Source organism: Anopheles stephensi, chromosome X, assembly GCF_013141755.1.
Source record: "Anopheles stephensi strain Indian chromosome X, UCI_ANSTEP_V1.0, whole genome shotgun sequence".
Lineage (NCBI taxonomy): Eukaryota > Metazoa > Arthropoda > Insecta > Diptera > Culicidae > Anopheles > Anopheles stephensi.
The window spans coordinates 7,130,781-7,154,108 of NC_050201.1; the positions used below are offsets into that span (position 1 = coordinate 7,130,781).

At 47.9% G+C, this 23,328-nt stretch overlaps 1 protein-coding gene across 3 annotated transcripts in view; it reads right to left on the minus strand.

Annotated features, from left to right (window-relative positions):
* LOC118517359 (low-density lipoprotein receptor-related protein 2) overlaps nucleotides 1–23,013 on the minus strand; it is a 44,004-nt gene extending 20,991 nt beyond the window's left edge. Inside the window, exons 1-2 of one of the 3 annotated variants that reach the window (XM_036063374.1) lie at nucleotides 22,903–23,013; nucleotides 2,860–3,556 (exon numbers count right to left, since the gene is read on the minus strand). In XM_036063374.1, the coding sequence (XP_035919267.1) occupies nucleotides 2,860–3,022 (163 nt within the window). In that variant the 5' untranslated portion in view covers nucleotides 3,023–3,556; nucleotides 22,903–23,013. Of the gene's footprint in view, nucleotides 1–2,859; nucleotides 3,557–8,158; nucleotides 8,298–22,902 lie in introns of those variants that run through there. The other 2 variants (XM_036063373.1, XM_036063375.1) reach the window with 2 other exon arrangements.
* Between the last annotated feature and the right edge of the window lie 315 nt (nucleotides 23,014–23,328).

Here is a 23,328-nt window from a genome sequence, read left to right on the forward strand (position 1 = left end):
TTTTCCGGCTTTTCCCCAACCCATAAGCGCCTTACGCCGAGGGGGAAAGAAGCCACAAAGCATTGTTGGGTGGTCTGGGTGGTTTTTTGGTGGGGTGGGGGTGGGGGGCTCGATGAAGAGCCATCAGCTTTGATTAACTTCCTTCTTTAGCGTGGCGCTGGAGTGAAACCAATTTTTTTGTTGTTGTTGTCCGTCTTATTTTCGGGCGAGAAGGAAAAGTTCAATTCGCGCTTTGAAGATGAAATCAAGCAGAAGAGAAAAAGTTGGTGAGAGAGAGAGAGAGAAACGGGGTCGTAGAAAGAGTGTGTGTGTGTTTTGGAGCCACTATTGGTACATTTGGTTGGTGGTGGTGGTGGACCATGATGAAAACTCGTCCGCTCTTGTAACCTTTCTTTTCTTACTTCATTTTGTTTTCGCTCTCCCGGGGGCTCCCCATTCACTAACGCGACGAACCCTTTCACTTTGAAGCAGGGGGTGAATTGGGGTGGGTGTGGTGGAGAAGGTGTGAGGGGGGATGGAAAGATGTGTGTGTGTGTGTGTGTTTCGTGTTTCGCACGGGCGTGAAGCTTACCCACCAAAACCCCAACTCCAACGCAACGTTTCGACACACATCTTCACAGTTTTCACTGCCTTTTTACCGATTTTCCTAGCAGACGCATTTTTTTCCCTTTCTCCTTCTTTGCTTATCATTATCAATACCAATTTCGAATCGATTTGTTTTGGTGTGCGTCGAGGGGGGGAGGCGGTTTCCCTCACTTTTAGCTTCTTGCTTTGTACCGTCTGCCACTTAATGTAGTCGTTATTGCATCGGAACGATGAATTTCGATACGTTTTACGATTTCTACCGGCGGTTGCATGTGAATTCGATAACATTTACACACTGTCATGATTATAGGTGCTAGCTTCCTATCCGTTCCGATCTTTTCGTTCGGGTTTCCCAATTCAAATTATTCTACACAATAACACCCGAACCGTTGTGAAATATTGCAGCCAGTTGTGAAATAAGCAACCGTTTTCGTTTATTGCGGCGTTTCTGTAGTCAAACTGCTCCATCTTGGTCCCATCACCATCTCGATGCAGGTTCGTCGTGAGCTACAAAATGTCGAACGTACAGCACCGTAGAGAAAATGGGTGCTTTAGATCTCATCCAATCATGTTCTCCAGCCCCACTTTACGGAACGTTCTCCATCGCCCGTGCGTGGTGTGGACCAAACAAAAGAGAAAACACGGGATTGAAGCTATCACTAACACACACACACACAAAGAGAGACGAGCTGGAGCGAGCTAGTCGAAGAATAGATTAGATAGCAAAGCGATCCTTTTCAACCGTGTTGCTCCGCTTGTCAGATATGGTAAATAGTTAGAGGAAACGGTGCAATTCCACCGCGATCGAAGCGATTGGTAAATGTTGGGAAATTCGCATTCCCGTACGGTTGTTTCACAATTTGCTGCAATGCTGCTGTGTCACTGTAGCGTCTCAATGTCAGGTCCTTGCCTGTGCATCAAGCAAAAGGTTGCAAACTGTCTGCTATAAATGTTAATTCGTTGCGGGTTTAGTTTATAATTTGAATAAAGTGCAGTTGAAGTTGTTAATCGAAAATTAACGTCATTTTGTTTATGAGATAATTGCCAATTACTGCACTGTTTAGGTTTAACGAGCTGTCAATTTGAAATAATAAATGTTTTTTATCACCTTCTAATGATGGTGCTATAAAGCTATAACACAAAAAATTTTTTATACTTATTTTAAGACTTTTCTTAGAAACATTAGTTTAACGTCCGTTTATTTTTAACGACGACTCTTTAGCTCCTTCCAGCAATTACTGAGTGCCTGAGAGCGTCGTTAAGTGTATCTGAGAGGTTTAAAAATGACATCAGTTTCCAAAATAAGCTTCACATGAAATAAGAGCCCTTCACAACAGTTCTCTGAAGTATAACTCATCGGCAAGGGATATTTGAATCTCCTGCAGGGATTCAACTCAGGAATGTGTTTGTCAGAGGAATTTGAACCTTTGAAGCAGGCATTCAGTTCGGTTCAGCAAGGGAAAGAATAAGCACAACAGTTCTTATTCTTCTGAGGAAGAGATTTGAATCTGAAGCAGGTTCCAGAAAAGAGTTCTTAGTCGAATCTCAATCAGAGATTTAGACCGGCAAAAGAGTGAATTTAACGAGTTTTTTAATTCGTCTCAGAGAGTTGAATATGAAACTGAGCGGTTCAGGTCTCCAAAAGAGTGAATGAATTCGTTAAAGAGTTCTTAGTCATAAAAGTGGTTTAAATCTGAAGCAGGTTCCAGAAAAGAGTTCTTAGTCGTTATAGGGATTTGAATCTCAATCAGAGATTCAGACCCGCGAAAGAGTTATTGAAATTATTAAACGGTTTTTTTTAATTCGTCTCAGAGAGTTGTTCTGAAATTGAATTCGTTAAAGAGTTCTTAGTAATCGTAGTGATTTAAATCTGAGACAGGTTCTTAGTCGTGGGAGTTATTCAAAAGTCAGCTTCCGAAAGAGCAAATGAGCAACTGAGAGATATATTAGTTATTCTATAAGCCTTCAGCTCCATTGAGCGATAATTAAAAACTAATAGAGTTATTCGATTCGAGCGCGCTTTGAATCTTAAGCAACAGTGCAGCTCCCAAAAAGATGAGCTACCAATTTCCACACATACTGGAGGTGTAGTCGTCAGAGTGATTTGAATCTTAAACAAAAATTTAACTCTCGTTCAAGGGTTTTTAAAAGTTTTGACTCCCATCCCGACCAGCGTTTTAATTCCTGAACAAAAATAATCCATTCAGTCTGATTCGACTCCCTAAGAGCTAGGCTCTCTCCGAAAAGAGCTAGCCTTCCCGTATCGAGACTTACCTATTCCTAATAATGACTCGGCGTGGATTGTACTGGTCAAGTAGACGAACGCCACGAGCGGCAGTATCACCCAGCTCGGTGTCCTCGAGACTCCCCCGCAGGCCATCCTCCTCCATCGCGGTCGCCACCCTCCACTCCCGTCGTCCGGCGTCGACAGCTCCATGCCGTACCAGGTATTGCTGGCGTCGTTCTCAGTTCTGCTGCTGCTGCAGAGTTATTGCCGCGCGTTCCTCGCCCGCTGGCCACCTCGTCCTCGCTTCCTTCGCTCGGTTTTGGGAAGGCGAGGCGGGCTGCTACCAATCCTGCCGGTGGCCCTTTCCTACTCCGGCTGACCCTCCTGCTGCTCCGCTGGTGATAGACGGCTTCTGCTACTGCTACTGTTACTACTACTGCTGCCGATGCACCGCACCACCATTCATTACTTCTCGTTCTTGGCTTCTGCTCCCGCTCCTCGGGGACGTTCCTTCGTACCCTTTGCGGGGTGGATGAGATGGAAATCTCCTTACTTTCGGGCAAAATGCACAGTTTCACTTCCAATTCTTCACTACACACCAGACACACTCATGCACTACACTGATTCACCACTACAATCGAGTGCGAGTGTTGCACTTTTTTAGGGCTGTTTAAACAAATCACACTCGCGCACACACACACCAGACACACTCACGCGAGCGTGCGTGCACACAGAATATCGTTACTAGAATAAGAAAAAAAAACTCTGAAATCTAAAATCTGCTCCAGAAAGTGGAACTAGTTTATGGGATTTTTTTCATTCCTGTTTTCCACACCAGTGAAGGGAAAATAGAAAACAGAACAGGTGGGAAGAAAAATCTGTCCGCGCATGTGTGCGTTTGCGGGGACGATTGTCGATCGTCGCGATTGTTGCAGGTCGGTTGCTTGCTGGCCGGTTGATAGTTGAAGTCTTGCAGTTTGTTTTGATAGTAGCAAACCCACACTTTAGCCTCCCACAAATACACACGCACACCTGCAATAGAGAAAAGGAAGAAAAAAAAAGAAGGATTAGATTTTGAGGCACTAACAATGGAACAGAACAGTTGGTGGCAGAACGGAAGAGTATGCTGGAGGCTGAAACGATCGTCCCAAATGTGGTATGGCTCTCTCGCGGCTCAACGACCTCTTTTTCGTACGGGTCCGACCCTTTAACCCCACCAACCGGAGCCTCTCGACCATCGGGCCGAGGCTGTTTTGTAGCTTGGCTGTTCACTTTTGACAGCCGCCCGTCAAAAAGGGTTTGGGATTGTTTGGAGGCCAGACTCCCGCTTACCAGAATCGTGACTGGCTTACGATGGTCGCCCAACGATTGTGTTCTTGGTGCAGCTTTCCCCTTTACCTGTCGGCACCTAAACAAGTCCCCTGCTTCCTACCCCCCAACCCCAACGGTAACCCTTACCGATGTACACGGGCATGTACCGTACCACGGAGTGCGTTTGATTTCTCGGCCGCTAGTTTTTTTTCCTATCCCCATTTAGTTTTGCTCCAACCGAAACCAATGCTTGTGGCAAATGGTGGTGTGGTGCGCAGGTTGCGGTGCGCGGTGATATCATCATCAACCAGCGCCAACCCAACCCAAATCGCGCACCCGGAGAAGAGAGCTCAAGAGCCACACACACACACGCGCGGTAATGATTTTTCTTCACGTCTTTTATACTTCGCCGGTTCCAGCCTTCCAACTTGAGCACGGTTCTGCAGGTTCAGCAGCAGGATGGAACGGGTCGGTTTCGGGCGGAGGGGAAACGTTTGCAGTGGAAAGCTTGGCCCCGGTGGTAACGGTACATTCCGGCTTGACAAATGAAGTTTTATTTTTCCTTCCACGTACCGCGCCCAGAAAGTACGCACACACACACACACACACGGGGAACGGGAAACATTGGAGAGAGGAAGAAAAAAATAAAACCAAACACACATACACAAGCGGGTTTTATGAAGAGGAGGGGGGGAGGGGGTTCGGTGAAAAGTAAGCACATTCGCACCCCCTGGGTGGAGGATGGGGGCGGGTAAGAACGAAGGTTCATTGCCGGCTGTACCGTTGAAGTCGCCCCCTTGCAACAGCGCCGCCGTGTTGCAAAAAGACTTCAACGAGCGAACTGTGCGGCAACAGGCGACGAACCTCACGCTTCCCATCCCCTTACGGAGGCCACGTCACAGATTCATGCGATTGGTTGGCGCGATGTTTTTTTTTTCTTACTGTGCTGTCGGTTTTATTCTGAATGAAAGCATGCGTGCGTGTGTGTGTGTGCGCGCCGCAAGAAGACTAATCCATTCTGGAGGTTGGGATTACGTGCACGGAAAGCGCGATGTGAAAACCGATGGTGTTATGCGAATGAAGACAAATCACGGCAAACCTAAACAAACACAAAAACAAAGACAAATGCATACATTCTCAACACACGTACACACACACACACAGAGAGAGCCAAGGTTTTGCTCTAACGAGCGTAAAAGAATGAAATTTACATTAAAGAAATGCAACTATCCGCGTGTGCGTGCGTGAAGGAAACGGTCCAAGGGTTCGACTTGTTTTCTTCCAGCGTATTTTTGTTTGCAAATTTCAATTGCTTTTGTTTTTGTGTTTTGGCATGGTTTTCGAATCTCAGCTCAACCAAAAGAACAAAAAGAAAAAGGAAAGGAAAAGCCTAATTTTTCACCCCCGATTTATTCCGAGGGGGTGCCGAGTGCACTGACCACAAAAAAAGGTGCAAACGGTGTGTGTGTGTGTGTGTGTGCGAAAAATTAATATAATCACCCGCGTTCAACCCCCCCCCCCCACACCACCCTCTTTCACGATTTTTTTCCCGCTGCACTTTCGTGCGTGCTCCTTCGTCTTTGGGTGATGTGTGAACCAACGTTGAAGGGGGGGGGGGGGGGGGGGTGGATTTTTTTCTTCACCCGGTTGGTTTTTGGGTGGAAAGGCTTTCGCAACAGCACGCAACTTTCTCTCGGGTCGAGTCCCGGCTCGATCGATTAGTTTGTCTATGTGTGTGTGTGTTGCGAGGAACAGATTGGAAATATTTACGCATAATAATGAATTCAACTGAATGGGTCCATGCACAGATGATCGGTTTGTGGCGATTAGTTGGTTTCTAAGCACGCCTTTTATTCCGTTCATCGTGAAGCACACGCTCAAGGTATAAAAAAATGGAAAGAAGCATCACTTCCAAACCAGCAAGCAGCTCTGTTTGCTGACGTCACTACAAACGTTTGCTCAAACTGTGAACAAAGGGAAGTCAAGCAACACACGGAGCGCGCTCGCACACACGGGGCAGAACGAAAGTGCTAACCCGTGCGCACAATGCAAAAGTCATAAAATAAATAAAACGAGCAACGAAGCAAATAACTTCTAGCTAACAGAGAGAGAGAGAGAGAAAAAAAACTCAGAAACAGCCACAAATCAGCTTAAGAAACGAAACGATGAATCCGCACCCATAAATGATGCAGATGAAGCTGTGCTCGCGGCCCGAGAATGTGGGCCACATTCGAGAAAGAGTGCCCGGTGCGGCAAAAACGGTTCGGCCAGCTCGCCAGCAGAAGCTCCGTTCCACCCGGCCCACGAACAGGATCCACAACGGAAAGCCTCCCGGGAAGGAGGAAGGCGAGCGGGTTGGGGAGAGGATGATGGCAAACGGGGTAAAGTATGGCAAGAGCGTAGCAAGGAAGAAAACACTCGCACACACACACACACACAAAAACAGGTCACAAGTGAAAAGAAGCACGGAAAACATGTTTTCGTTTAACACCTCTAACGCCCCGGGTTGGACGATACGGTGAGCGCGACCTAGCAGACATCTTATTTCGTGGCGGTTAGAAACAAGAGCTGCGGGTTTTTTGGGTGGAAAAAAAAGAGCGAACCTTTTTGTTGGTGGTTTATAAAATATTACAAAAAAAAAAAAAAATTAATTTCTTTTCCTCTTTTTAGCAAAAAAAAACAAAAATCAACCCAACACCCCCCCCCCCCCCCCGCCGGGTGAAAAGCCAACAATGATGTAGGCACTTTTCAAGCAAGAACACATTTCTTTTTCTGTTACCCATTTCACACAAACACATGCGTCACATCGTCAAACGTCCAAGCAGCAAATCAAAGAACTTCAACGCTGGTGACCGGCCGCAAAGCGACGAACCTTCACGAACCGGCGACCGTGCTGTGGTTGAGAATGATGCACACGTCTCTGTTGATTGTTTCGTTTCATCGATTCGTTTCCCACACACACACACACCACAGATGCACGCACACACACGTACAGCCGTACAGAATTCCTATGATGGAAGGTAAAAAGCCGGAAAGTGGTCATACGAGTGTGTTGGTGAGAGCGCATCATGGGTGTGATATACGCAAATTGTGTGTTCATTTAAAAAAAAATGTTAAATTAATTCGCAAAAGCAAACGCACAATGCACAAAAAGGAAGAAGAAAACAAGTTTGATTTTTTTTCGCTCTCTCTCTCTCTCTCGCTAGAAAAAGCTTAAGACGGAAAAGTGGGGTCGGCTGTGTTTTGTTTGTTTGTTTCTCGATCTTGATCTGCATGATGAATGAAGCAAATTAAGAAAACAAGCAATGGAAAACACAAGTCCATAGCAGATCGAACAAAAAGTGCGCAGCAGCAGGTTTGTACAGAATGTATGATGAAAAAATCGAAATGCGCACGGCAAACCAGAATGCGCAAAACAACACAAAACCACCGGAAGGCAAGGTAAGATGGGAAGGATAAAAAATAAGTTTAATCATACGCACTTAAGCACACGCACACATACGCACACTCTCAACCACACTTACTGCACACTTTTACAGGAATAGTTCTCGGTTTGGGTGTCTGTGTGGGTGATCGTGTTTCGTTGAAGCGAAAGCAAAGAGGAGAAGGAAAAACAATAACAAACAAACAAACAAACAAAAAAGGTTAATAATAATACACACCCACACACACAAACACACAGACACACTTGAAGCAAACTGAAACAATAACCCAGAACGGTAGCGGAAGTAGCTGAACGCACCTTTCTCCACTGCTACAGAGGCTGCTGCTGATCGACTTTTCGACTACCAACCACGCATACAGCCACGTTACACGTTGACGAACAGATTTTTGGTTTCGTGGTGTGTGCGGTTAGAGGGGCGGGGGAAAAAAGGGAAAATCGACTGTTTCGGAAGAAGTAATTTTCATGCCTTCCTTCACCATTTCCCTTCCACCTACACAAATTTTTCTTTCCGCTTCCGCGCGGAACCCCTTTTACTGCTTGCTGTCTCTCTCTCTCTCACTCCCTTTATACACCTAGACACACACACTCACAATTCTACTCAATCGACCTTTTCCCGTGGTTCGGGCAGCGGCGCACTAAAACGGAAACCGCGATCGAATCCGTCCGGTGGTGCGCTAAAGACTGAACGGTAACCCCGGCCCGGCCAACTGTCCGACTGTACGAATAAAGCTCGCGAGTGGTGTGCGCACGAAGTTGCGCGAGACGGTGGTGAGTGTCCGGCGCCGGTTCCGCATATTCATTCACGCCACTCAAGAGAGAGAGCGCGCGAGAATGAGTGTCATAGAGGCACTCTCAAATAAATACCGGCATCCGATCGACGAACAAAAAGCTTCCCGCAAGTGTTTCGAATGGCAGCATGGAAATGTCAAAAGGTGCTGCTGTTTTTCTATGGTAGAACTCAGGGACACTATCTCTCTCTCTCTCACACTCGGGTTCCCGGATTTAGCGAAAGTTCACACAAGGAAAAAATGAGTTCTCTATAGAGCGAGAGAGATGGGGAGAGTGAGAATCATCAACCCCTGAATTCTCTACTTTACTAATCATCCTATCCCTCCCCCCCTCCACCAACCTTCCAACCCCTTGTATAACAAACCCTTTGCAAGCGCAACTCCACTCGCGTTTACTTTCCCAACGGGAACGGGCGAAGGTGCATCTGCGTGACGATCATTACTGTGCGCAAGCGGTGATGGGTGGGGCACACCGCATAACCACCCTCCCACCTCCCATACACCGATCCTCCATAACCAGCGCTGAAACCATCCGAACCTTCGCCCGAACATCAACTGAGTGAGCCTTTCTCTTTCACTTTGATGTTTTCCGTGTATCTATTCCTCAATATTTGCAGCTCGAAAAACAAATGTATAACTATAATGACAATCTGCTAAACAGTTTCGTTTATCTACAAAAGCTTCAGTCCCCACACGTTTGACAGCTGTGTATGACAGCTGTTTGTTTTGGTAGTGTCTAGTAGATTACTATTTGGCGGAAGAGTACCTCATGCTGGTAGTGAGACAGATAGACCCTGTGCAGTGGCTACTCCAACACTTTCATGCTAAGAGAACGTATTTTGACAGCACTTAATGACATGTACGTCACCTTTTATTTACATCTCGCGATTTGAGGTTATGTTGATGTATCGGCATTTATCGGTAGATTTCCCCCCAAAATGAGGGAGAGAAAATTAAACTATCGCTCCATCAAACCACCCACACACACACACTACCACTGAAACACCGAACAATAATATAACCCAGGGGTCGGCAACTAACACAAGATCTCGTTCTATTGGAATGATCCTTCAGTCTACGGTAGGTCTACTTAGTACGATTACCTTAGATCTCTCTATTCAATCAAAGTCTCTCTAAGCTTGACACCAACAAGTGTGCCATTTTAAGGAAACTGTCAGAGAACTCTAAATTTGGGAAAACAGCTTGACAACAAACTTTGGAAATATTCGTGTTCAAATGTCACACATAGACAATAATGAACTCCAGCTTAGGACTTAGGGGAACTTCCACCCAAGGAATTTCTAGAAAGTAAAGTTACTGTCAAAAATATTAGTTTTTACAGCAACTTCTCCTTTTTTTGGGAAGGTAACACATACTGATGAAACCCTCCTGGCCGCGTACGAGAAGAAGATGCTCAGAAGGATTTTTGGCCCCGTATGTGACGAAGCTCTATGAGCTGCACGACGATCGAAACATCGTGCAGGGAGAGTTAGACTCGCGTGGCTTCGATGGGCTGGTCATGCCATGAGAATGACACCGGACAACATAACCCGTAAAGCCCTTTAAGGCCGTCCACACAGACAGAGGAGGCACGGTAGGGCCAAACTGAGGAAAGATTTTTTTTAGAGCAACTGCAGCAAATCTCACTATTAGATCTGGGATGACCCTCATATTCAGCGCTTCTTCGTTACTACCTGGACCTTTTCGAGAGAAGTGTGCCGATCCCTGATCTAACAAAAGTCTGTTTTGCGTCTTGCGTCCGGTCTCCATCGAGCCACCTTTTCCAGTTGCGTCCCCAACGCTTCTCCACTACGATTAAACCAGAACCGTTCCGCTTCGAACACACGGCATTCAATCGTTCGAAAGCGTGGTGCTACTGGTTTGTGCTTCGGTGCGACAACAACAAAAAAGATGTGGAGCCATGATTTTGATAATTCTTGGTGTGTTTGTGTGGCTGATGAAGAGTTGGATAAAGTCTATAGAAACACACTCATACACAACGCATGTACCGGTTATTGAGTAGCCGTGTGACAGAACGTCAGAACTGTCAAGTACGAGTAGTGACCAAGGTGTATGTATTTAGAAGGTGGATTTTTATCGATTTGACAGGGCGACATTTTAGTCGAGTTATGTCAGAGTTTGTTTACAAAAACATATGGTATGGGGCAACAAACATGAACAAACAGCCTCGATTCTCAATCCCTTGAGCAATTTCGCTAATTTATGGGTCATCTTCGCCATAAATTCGACGATATTTGGTTGCATTTTTCGTCAAAAAATCGCAAGCGATACCACCACCGGCGCCTCCTCCGACGCTGCCATCACTCTTCTCAATACCCTTCCCCTCGATCACCACGGAACTGTTATGTCAGGTCGAGAAATGTCAATTTGCTCTAAACAACTCTACCTTCTATATCCATATACCTTGGTAGTGACACGCATTGACAAGAGGTGAATACATACAGATTTGAAAATATATCATGATTTCCCCAGTTTTCCAGTTTCCAGCACAGGTTTTGCTCAAACCCCCAACATCCCCTCCTCACCCCCCCCCCCCCCCCCCCCCCCCCATAGCACGATGATGATGGCAAATTTGCTCGAGTGTGTAATTGTGTGCAGTGTGCCGCGTGCACACAACAATCGTGCAATACGGGTCTCCTACTCCTATTGGATACACCTTTGCCTCCACCTCCCCCTGGACTCCCAAACTCTCCAATGAGTCTGCATCGAAAGCACGGCGTGAATGGGCTTTATCATCACCAGCCCATCATCACCAACTTGCTCGGCTGATGCTATTGCGCATCCGGCCCCCTTTGTTCTGCTATCCATCTCTTTCTCGCACGCTTGACAGCTTGCTTTTTCTTTCTCTTTTTTTTGTTTTGGGACAGAATGCAACCTACGTATGTCCGATAAAAACCGCGCCATAATGGAAAGTTTGAGGTATAGCACGACGGGCACCATTAACCTAGACGGATCAACAGGCTGCAACTTCCGAGCAATGTCGAGATTGCCGGACACTCGCCATCTGTCATGGCGGCGAAGTATGTGGATTACACGTGCAAATCGTGGTCCGGTTCTAATCTACCATCTGGCACAACCGGTTTGTCGAAAGCAGATCCACACACCACACACACACACTCGCGCACCAAACCGGCTTTGCGGGAAATGAAAGCGGAACTAGGTCCCCGTCCAGAACCGTGCGGAAGATGGCCGACTGCTGGGAGGAGAAAGCGTAATTAAGCACACTTGACCTCTTCGCGGTGCCGTTGGGAAGTAGCGGCACGACCACGTAGACACACACACACACGCGCGGCTAACGAAACAGCCGAACAAATCTAAATCGACACTGTCATAATGAATGGCCACGGGAATGTGAGCGGGTGGGAGATTGTGTAGCCTTCCGTGTTCCACACGACCATTAGGGGGCGAGACGCATTCGCTTTTCCAAACGCAGCCCAACCAGTCTGCACAAACGTGTCGTACGACATTTTATTAACACTTGCCTTTGCGTGTCTTTCATGACTGATGTCACTGTAGAACGTGGCGTGGGATAATCTCGGCACGTTTTTGGGGACGAGCAGTGTAGACTCTTTACTGCGATCTTGCGCACGCTAATGGTAGGCTATTTCGCAACCAACTTCACAGCCTATGTCATTTTCTTCAAGTCATTACACCGGCAGCGATACGTGATTTGTAAATTCTCACCAACTCGAAGCAATCGCTGCTATTGTAGTTACCAAGCCCATCCCATATTGATCATTAAGCCAAAAACAGTGATGTCAAACATGGCTACCTGGACGTATGCAGTATTGGAAGCTATCTAGTTTTGGTTCAGATGTTTTGGAAATTCTTGAAGTTATTTAGTCTACTACTCAGGTACCGTATTATGGTCTACGGTGCTCAGAATATCTTATCTAGAAAAGCTATCTAGTATTGGTTCAGATTATCGGAAACTAGTCCACTATTCAGGTACCGTATTATGGTCTACGGTGCTCAGAATATCTTATCCAGTGTTATATCTGCATAAATTCCTCCATCTTTGTAAGAGACTTCATCTTGCGCATTTGACAACGCTGATACCTTCTCCTACATTGAGTCCAAACTCAAAACAATGCATCAACCTTTTCCATAGGTCACCCTCGCAAGAGGCTGGTACTCAAATGCCAACACGACTCGAACCAACGCTGCCATACTTTATGCTCCAATGTTAGTAAATTCTTGTGCCGTTGACTCCTTTCCACGTTGAAGTGATCGGATTGATCGACAAAACGGGATCGTGCCTGCAGCACAACCGACCCCGACTCTCGAGAGTCTTCTGAGCCATCTCCGGCCATCTTTGGCGTAAGGGTTTACCCAGAATTTGCCGTACTCCGTTAGGTAAATATCACCGCTCAACTCAACAAAAAGGGGGGTGAGAAATTCCACCGCGTTCAGTTGGTGAAGGTACCACCATCGGTACTCAGAACAACGCGATGAGCAATAGCGTTGCTGTTTTGCTTCCATTCGCCCTAACCCTACCCTGAGGGCTTTCGTCTACCAACAAACCTTCCTTGGTGTTATGTAAACAAAATGGTGGCGAACTTCCCGCTTTCGATTTGCCCGAACTGCGCCTACCCAAGAACTTTTGCCAGGTCTGGACTGGACACATTAGGTGCAGCGTGGGCTAGCTGCAAACTTTCACCGATGACTTGTTTCCTACCGACGCGGCACAATTTTCGGCGCAAAACATTGTGCAGGGAGCTACGCCGCATCAGCAGAAAAATGGCGCACATCGTGTTTGACCTTCAAGCCTTGGTGGTGTTTGGATTATTGACGGAAGCAAAGGTTTGAAGCGGGGTGTTTTTTGTTTACCAGGGGGCAGTGGTTTGACTGACACTGCAGTAGTTGGCTGGTTGTTTAGAGAAGCAGCGGGTGAGCATCCGTTATTGGAACCGCCATTGTTGCAGTGCCAATTGCTTGAAGTTGGTAGAATTTGAACTCCTCTCTCTCGAGACCAAGTCCGAACTATTGCAGACTACCGAATACATCCTTATGAGAGTCTCTGCCCTGGTAAAAAGGGAAATGTGGCGTGCTGTACGAAACTAGGAAGTCTAGGTTTCGTTGTTTTCGCTTTCGCACAGCCCAGATATCCATGGACCATGTTTTGAAGGCATTCCCACGCTAGCGCTACAATACAGGAACCACCGATACATTCGCCTGTGGAATGCACCTGCGCACGTGCATCTGTCTGATTGTAACCCTCCCCACACTTCCTCAACAAAAAAAAGAGTGGGAGAGAAGCCCGGAAAAAATGCGATGCATTTGCGATAATTACATGCGGCCGCGTGCGAACAACCTATTCGACGGGTTCGGTTCGGTACAACAATGGAAAGGTACACCCCGGTGTACATGCCAGCGCATTTCACATTGTGTTTCACAGACCACCAGGTATTTCGGTGGAGATGACTGCTATCGAGTGATCGCCCGGAATCGTCCGTTCGCTTCTCAGGCACACGCGCACCCGCCAAAGGGATGTGGGGCCGAACCGTATGATGAGGTTATGAAACGCAAGCTATCAAGCGGCTGACGCAATATCTGACAGGGAAGCACGAGCAGTTTCTAGCTCCAAATTCTCCTGGTAGGTTTTGGATAAATTCTACAACTGTCCTTTCAGTGTTCCTACCCTGTAACGCTCTCTAATCAGAAGATTGGTCCGACTGCCGACTGCGGAACACGGCTATTTGCTCAACGCCCCACGGACGACCAGCTTTCTCAGGGCAATTACACTCCACCGAGACTTCACCAACCAACAGGTTGACCTCGTCCGAAAAGAGCACAGTTTCCGGACGCACGGTCAGCGCCGCACAGGTAAACACGTCGTCTTCCTGCCAACGTGCGGTGACCTTGACGAAGGACTAGGGAATCACAAAACCCTGCCATCATCATCCGGCGGAGTCCTTCCTTTCCTGCTGTCTCCACCAACAGCAACTAGCCGCCTTGAAACAGGGTGCTCAGCGCAGGTTCTGGTCCCGCCAACACACACACACACACCGGTTGGCAAGAAGATGATGCACCATCACCTTCTTCCGAAACCGGTTTGCAACATTCCGTATATCAGTATCGGTTTTGCGCAAGAAGCGTTCGAGATGGGACGATCGGAGTGTAGCAGAGGACTACTCCGATCGCACACGGTACTGTCACGATCGCGCAGACGTCCGTCACCGGTGAACAGAAAGCAAGAGACAAAGAGAGAGAGCGATAGAGTTGAACACACGCGGGCTGCGCATTTAAATGAGACTCGGACACCAACAACAACAAAATCTCAGAATTAATTGTATTGGTAATGGGGCAGGGGGGAACGGTAACTACGGTCAGCCCGAACGCGCAAAACCGGATGGAACGATTCTTCACAAACGTTATGTTGACTCTCGTTCTTCACGCTCGCTAACACAGGTGAGGACGGACAGGTGAGCTGTGCGGGATCGACGTCAGCCATCTTGTCGAACGCCGCAGGAAGCAGTCACTAGGTTCGACCCATTAATCGCGAGCTTCCCCAGTGTGAAATGAGTAATTTAGGTGCAATCTTACATCGAGCCGCAGGGCGCAACTTGCAACTGGTTGCGAAATAGCGAATAGGCTCCCTGGGATGTGCGCGGCCTTCAAACGGCCTGCTCATCTATCGTCGCGACAAAATGCCGAAGGTGAACATCCATGAGAACATCGCCATTCTATTAGCAAGTTGCCGGTTGAGGGAATGGCTGGGAATTCCCGGCTGGTGGTCCCCTCCCCCCCATCAGGAGATTCTAGGCAATGCACAGTACAATCGTTCATCTTGCATAACAGGACAGCAGTAAGCCCTCCGTTCCCGGAGACTCATCAATCAACGTGAGAGGACGCTCGCCTCAAGTATTGATGCGTATTAGGTGACGTGTGCTACACCGAATCGCAATGAGTGAGTTGGAGATCTCCGCAAGAACACGTCTCTGTTCGAAATACTTCACCTAGGAGCTAGGCATCCTGGAGCTAAAGATATACGCTTTCTGTCACGCAGCGTGTCTGACAGCTGAGGTTCAACGTTTTTTCAAGGTGGTTGCGTGTTTGGCTCCACACACACGGAAAGAGAGAAAAGTACAACGACCAGCGCGTATAACATACACACACATATTGATCGAGAGTGGAACCTCGAACCTGAACTCCAAACCAGAAAGATTGGAACGATAGTGTGAAAGAGATACAGAGAGAGAGGGCGAAGAGAGAGAGCGAAGACAATAGAAAGAGTAAATCGGCTAGGTATCATAGGCACTGGTGCGTCTAATGCGTTTCGCCGTAGGGCGCCTCCTCCCGACCACCCCAAAAGGGCCGGAGGTCCGCCAGTTTTGCGTTTGCCGAGCTACGCTAGTCCGAGGGAAAAGAAATGGAAAGGCGCGGCAACAAGCAGCGAGAGAGAGAGAGAGAGGGGGGGGCGAAACGCAACGCAACTAAGCCCACTGGCACTATGGCCATCTATGGTCGTTGATCTTTGTATGTCCTGTTTTGATCTCCTATTCTGCCATTTGGCGATGGGTGCCCCCGGGCCACGCCACATCCAACTCACATCCCCAACGTGTCCACCCCGAAGCTGGTGTGGTTTTCTGTGTGAGTGTGCTGTAGTCGTTCGTTCGCGCATTGCTAGAAATTACACCATCTTCGAAAAACAAAGCTTTGGATAGCCGTCCAAAGACGTCGGCAATATCTGATGCACGCTTCAATTTCTCCATGTTTGTTTTTTTTTTTTTGGGAGGTGATCTGAGCGACCTGAAGGCCCCCAATATTGTCAACCGTCCGCTTGTTGCGCCACATTAAAGGTTAGTAGGAATTTCGCCAATCGTAGTAATCTCACACTACTCCACAAGGTAGCTTCACATAGCTACGCACCAAGTCGCTAGTCAGCGAGTCAGCGCGAGTAGTCTCGAAAGTTGGAAAGATGACTCGACGACGTCCTACCCCCACCAAACACCATGGGGAAGGCTTTCTCTTTCCTTCCTTTTTTCTTCTTCTTCGATTTTTCGATTTCGTTACATTGCCGCTTCCCACCGTCCGACATGTTGTCGTCGTCTCGGTTGATTTTGTTTTATCGATCCAGGTTTTCTGGCGATCGTACCTGGAGCGTTTGTCTCTAGGGTTCGAGATCTTTCTCCAAAACTATTACAGATCAACCGAAGTCGTTGGCGGAATGGAAACTTCGTGTGAGCGAGCTCCGCCATGTTCTTTGACTTTTGGGTTTTACAACCTTATCCTCAGCTGGCCCCATTGCTACTATTGCTCTCGTTGTCTATATTTGCTTGCATCGCTTGCTGTATTAGACGAACTTCGGAGATCTACTAGCGATTGCTTGGCGATCTTTGCAGACCTACTATTGCTCTCGTTGTCTATAGTTTCTTACATCGCTTGTTGTATGAGACGATCCTCAGACATCTTGGCGATCTTTGTAGACCTAGTTTTACTGAGTCGCCGAAAGTCCCGACCATTTGTGGTAAGACCTCCACGGGCGTATCTCTCTTTCACGCGCTCGATCTCTCTCTCCCACTCATTCTTCAGCGCACTTCTACTTCACCGACAACGGACCCATTCACCGTCGGGTGCTTTCCGGGATGAATGGAATCACCGTTCCAAGTGCAACCCGCTGGTGCAACAAACTTCTGCTGGTACTACATTTATACCCGTGGCACCTCTCGTCCGTACTGCACGACATTCCTCGCCCGTGGACGCCGCGCGGAGGCCTCGGTACTCCAAGTAGTGATGCCGGGAGGACCGGGAGAGCATTAAGCACGCAACCCATTATTATGTTGCTAACACTCGTACGCAACTCATCCGTCTCCTGCACTCTCTCTCTCTCTCTCGCTGTCTTTGTTCCGTTTTCTTCGTTCCACGGGTGTTCCGGCCGGGAGGCCTTGGTATTGTCACCACCGTGTGTCGCTGTTTTGCCTTTATGCTGCGCTCTTCCCTCACGCCGGCAAACGGGCGGGCGGCGGCAAACAGGGGACGAAAATCTGTTAATTGGAGTTTCTGCCCAAACCCCCCCCCCCCCCCCCCACTTCTCCACTTCGCAGTCGCCCGATGGACTGGTCCCGTGGTCGGTCGTCCGACCATCAATTGACTGGATTGACTTTCCGGGCTGACCTCTCCACACCGCACACTCTCTCTCTCTCTCACTCTGCGTCCCCATTGTACGGATTTACGACACTGTAATTGTGTGAGTGCGCAAAGTGAGGCGAAATGTGACGTGAAGAAGATGAAACTGGATGCTGAAGCGCTCAGCGGTTCGTTCGCATCATCTATCGCAATCATCATCATCGTCATCCTTCCCTCTTGACGCTTCGCTGGGGTTGGGGGAGAGATTTCTTTTCAAGCCCGCTAGTTCGCCCATCCCGCTTCGGCTACGGGGTTTTGAGGGAGTTGATTCGACCGCGCCACAGGTAAGTAACGCCATGGCGTCTTACATTCGCGATCGTAAAACAAATACGCACAGAGCCACACACACACACACACACTTTTTACAAAACAATCAATCCATGTGTGTGTGTGTGTGTAGTTCGAAAGCCCTTAAGACGAGTGCTTTAAGACGGCTACTAGATCTTGTTTTGATTATTCTTATACACTTGTGTAAGCGGTGCGGTGAATAGCTGGACACTATTATTCGTCACATTCGTCCGACTCGGTGTTCGTGTTCGTTCTATTTTTCCACACCACCATATCCTAGGTTCTGTTCTGCGCGGTTGCGTTTTTGGTACGAGTGTTTAATTCTAAACCCAAGACACGCACAACCATCCGCAATACAATACGATACCGGCTCCGGCGTTGAATTTGTACAGCTTAAGTCATCTTACACGTTCGTGCGCTGTACACGAACACTGGCTCAGAATCCAAACCACACACAAGCCACACGGACCGCACCGGCATATATATCGGGCATTATGTTATTGTTTGCTCGCTTTATCACCGATTTACCTTCGACAATCTGGCGTGCGTCCAAACCAACCTAACAATGGTGCCATTATTATTTATTTGTTTGTGCTGCCTCTGTGTAGGTGTGCTACTGTGTTTGTAAGTACTGCTGCTGCTACTACCGCTTTATCCATCTGTCAAATAGCGTCGTTCTGTTGGATCTCGCTGTGATTGTTGTACCACTGTGACACTTGTAACCACCTATGTTCGTTGGAGATTCTCGTGCACCCGAGCGAAAGGTAAATCGATATAAGAGGTAGAGTTCTTCTGCTTCTTTCTTGGTCTAACGACCTCTTAGACTTACTATAAGAGGCGGTCCAGTGGCCGAGGCGGCAGCGGCGCCGGTCTTCAAACGGCAAGACAGGGGTTCAAATCCCATCCGAACTGCCTCCCCGTACACAGGCTACCGAAATAAGAAGAAGACTTAATGTTACCGCATAGATGGATAATCAAGTCCTCACTATGAGGGAACGGCCCAGATGAGACTTGAACTCCGGTCCTGCCGTGTAAAGAACTGCGCCGCTGTCGTATCTACCACCGACCCGGATCTACCAGAAGGTAGACTTGTCCAGAGCAAGTTGACATTTCGCAACCTGACCGAAAAATCCCGCAGCCATCGAGGGGAAGGGTATTGAGAAGAGTGGAAGAAGCGTCGAAGGGGTTAGCAGTTTTTTTTGACGAATAATGAGACAAAACATCTTCAATCCTCTGTGGGACAACATTTGATGCGCGAAGATGACCCACAAACTAGCAAAAATTGCTTCAGGAACTGAGAATCGAGGCTGTTTGTGTTCGTCAACGCAACGTCATATTAGATATACAGCCCTCGAGTACTTCCCACCCAGCCAGGCAAATGAATATTGAAATAATCAATTACTGCGAAGTTTTTAGTAGTGTTTCCAAAAGACTTTATAAAACATCATGTTTGACAGCTGTTTTGTGTCGTAAGTGTTATAGTCGCTAGAGGCAAATTGGATGATAGCTGCCAGTGTTTTTTTTTCAAATTGCCATGCAGAGTTACAGCATCCAAAAACCATTGAAGATAGTTATGTTGGTGATATAACTAGCCATTTTGTTTATTTATAGGTGGTAGACATTTATGATGGGGCGACCCGGTGGTAAAGGCGACAACGGCGCCGGTCTTCATCGGTGTTAAATGACTATCCAACTACGTGGTATCATTAGCTCTAGTAAGCCAGAAATAGTAGGCATGAGCTTATGAGGTCGTTTGGTCAAAGAAGCAGAAGAGATATTTATTTTAAATAATTGGCTACTAATGTGATTGACGAGCGCCTTCGACTATACTGGCAAAGAGTACTACTCGTTGGCGGTGTGTGCGAGCAGAGCGTAGTGGACAAAGAGAATGATCCACGAGCTGGGCAGGGTTGCTGATATCGTTACGCAGTGGCATCCGTCGAAAGGACCAGGAAGTTGCTCAAGTCAAGCTTAACTGTCGCAGACTAGGCAGTATGTTTGTTGATGAAGTTTAGGTTAACGACTCAATTTAAAATTTTTGGGGCACGAAGTTCTCCAAGTCGCTAGGCATCCCCGGAAGGTTACTGGTATACTTCAACGATAACTCTCCCGTTCGTTGAAGTTAACCTGTCCACAATGGCTGACTTTAGCTGGTCTCTTGTCCAAGACCACCAAGAATACATCGTTTAACTCTGCTGGACTTTTTCTTATGTACTTCCATGATCCATGACAAGCTAATCGCAAACAGACTGATGTCAAACCATAACCTTATTAGAAGGCAAGTAAGTCTGGACCGTGAGTCAACCGTAAGTTTGACACCACTGACTCTAGCCGATTGAACCTTTACACTAAAAATAGTGAGCTGCATATGCGTTTGACATGATGGAGGCAGTAACACACCTACACGGGCAGTTTCTTCCGGCACAGTACCGTACTCCATCTTGGCGGATCAAAAACTTCATCATCCATCCAGAGCGCTGCTGCTGGCACACAGTCTGTGTCTTCCCAAGGTGTGGTTCAAAACCGATACATGAAAGCGTATGAAGCGACCGCCGTCTGTCCGTATTTATACACAAGTTTCGTTTGATGTCGCTCGATTGTTACTTCCGGCTGGTCGAACGCACTCGAGGTGTTTTCTACCGCCCGATCGAAGGCGAACGTACGATCGACGGCAGGTAGCAACATCCATGACCGTATGCTTATTAAACCCCCCCCCCCCCCCCCTTTTACGCCACCGGTATGCTAATGAAGCGAAAACTTCCAACGCCGTCTCCCGGCCAGTGTCTTCCGCCATCCTCACACACACCGAGGAAGATGCTCCAAAATCGACCCCCCAAATCCCCAGATTGCTGGCAGCTGGGGAAGCTTTCTGGCCGTGTAGCAACGGCGATTCATCTAACTACACCTTGAGAGACTTCTAGTCATCGAACGGAGAAAAGCCTAGCTTTACCTTACAAATGCCACACAACGACAGCGACGACAACGATTGTGACGGCTGTGTGTGTGTGTGTCGAGCAAGAGTAAGAAGAAGAGGAAGGAAGAAACAAAGCACAACAACAAAACCAAAAGTCAGACACGAAAACCGCCCTCGGTAGATATATTTGCCTACCGAGCGTGACGCCGATGATGCCGCCGCGCGAAGGAACTTTCTTATTTTCCATGTCACGTTGGCCTTTTGGCCGGGAGACTTGGGAAGCTTGGAGTTGAAGTTGTATTTTTTTGCAGACAGTATGGATAAGGTAGGAGGGAGGAGACTTGGTGGAGGGGGGGGGAGGGAAGTTGGGGACTAGGGGTTTTTGAACCTTTGGTAGTACGTGAGCGCGCTCGTTTGCTTTCCCAACACCAAGTCGCGCCACGGTAATTGCGGATGTCAGAGAGTATAACGCCCGCGTAACGCTTCGGTAACGCACGAGCGCACTTGCAAAGTACAAGTGGATACCTCCAAACCTCCCACCCCCCACGTCAGCCAGAATAAGGAAGTCTAAAATTGAAGTTAAATGTATCAGCTTGCTTTGGAACTTCATGGAGAACTGTCAGGCATCCTCAATGTGAGTCGGCAGGCCTGCAGTCATCGCTCACGAAATCTCAAACTTAGTTCCGCAAATTCAGCTTTGTTCAGCAAAACATACAGAGCGAGCGATGCAACAAAAGGGTGGGCTAGAATTTGAGGGGGCCTCGCAATGTCTACGCAATGATGACGATCACACAGGTATAGGCAAACCAACAACAACAAAACAAGTACCACAAAAAAGGAAGGATGAAAAGTACCCCCAAACCCATCAAGAGTCGTGCTTTGGGTGAATAAGCAAGAAAAAACACACACACACACACACACACACACACACACACACAAGTTGCCCCAACATGTTGTGGAAGACGTTCAAGATGAAACTCCGAAAACAAAACTCGTTGCGTTGCGATACCGGGGAAGAAGAGATGGAGACACACACAAGCGAGCGGAATGTCCACGACGATGGCGGATGGTAGAACCGGGACCGAAGGGGTGAGGAGTTGCGGCTCTCGGCTTGCTCCTCGCGATCGACGATCACGTGGGACAACTCCCGCAGCCACCCAAAGGGAGGAAACAGAACGAAAGCGACAAAAAGTGGAGAGGGAGAGAGAGAGGAAGGTGGGGGACATATCACTCGAGTTAAGGAAAGCACCTGAAACCTGAGGACTTTGGAGAGGGTCACGCAACAGAAACGGGCGCAGATAAAAGATAAACGCAAGGTAGGTACGCGCTCGTGTGAAGAGAATGGGTGTAAGAGAGCGAGAGAGGAAGACAGATAGCAGGAGGTTGGTGGGGGAAGGGGAGGATAGCGTAGAGTAAATGAGATAGATATCACAAGATATTTCGAATCAAGATCAGCAACATCAATCGATGGAGGTGGATTACAGTAGGTTCCCTCAATTTGTTCAGAGATTCTAAAAAGTTAGGTTAGATTCCAAGGTTGCCAGTCAGTAGAACTGCTACTTACCGAAAATGGAGCACTGTCTGGGATGCCGAAAAGCATCCACGATCGGATCGGTATCGGATGTTGTGGGCGGCTTGAACCGTATGCGAACGGAACTCAAACACTGGATACTTTTCGCTACTTCGCACAGGTACAGGTTTTAGTTGATGGTCGAGTTCTCGTGAGTTGCGGTGAGGCAAACGCAGCAGACATTCAAGCGAGATCGCACAATGACATATTGAGGGACAGTCGGGAGTTATTCCATCGGCGCACGGGATCGAACGTGGAAAGGTTAGGAACGGTTTGGGAAGTTCTGATGGAGGGATCGAGGGACTTCCGGCTAGGGGAATGGTTGTTGAGAGCTTTGAGTTTCTTTCGATAATGTCAAATTAACTTCGTTCATGCTTCATGGTGGTACGAGGCTGGGTCACCACACATACACACACACACACACTAGCCTGGCACCGGGTAACAGCTACTTGGTAATGGGACGTTGAAGGTATGGAAGAGGAAAAGCTGTTTGTCGAGTGCAGTTCACGGTTCTGGTCCGATTTAAGCCTCAGATCTACCACTGCAACTTGGCTCCCACATAACCCCAAAAAAAAGCACACACAAACACACACACACGTACTCTTATACAAAAAACACACACACCTGCAGACGATAAAAAAGCACTTCTTGTTTGCTTCACAACTTCACAGCAGTTGAGAAGGCCGTACACCGTTGTTTGCCGACGGAACGGTGCGACCGTTTACGCAAGCGTCTCACAAGCAACTGGAGAAGCGAGAACTACAATAACGCGCTGAATCCGCAATAAAACGCGCAGCACGCAACTCTCCCCCCCTTCTCCCCCCACAACACTTGCGGGCTTATAGGAAGGGAAGTCACTCGCGCAGCATCATTCAGTTCTCGCACTCGCACCCTCTTTCGCCAGTGTGTCCCGAGTGCTCAACGAGGAACTCAGCGGTGAAGCACTCGCGAGAAAGCGCCACTCACCACAAATGGAGGCAGATCGATCTACTGCGGAAGTTGTTGTGGAGCAGACAACAACAACAACAAAACCCGGTTGTTCTCGGACAA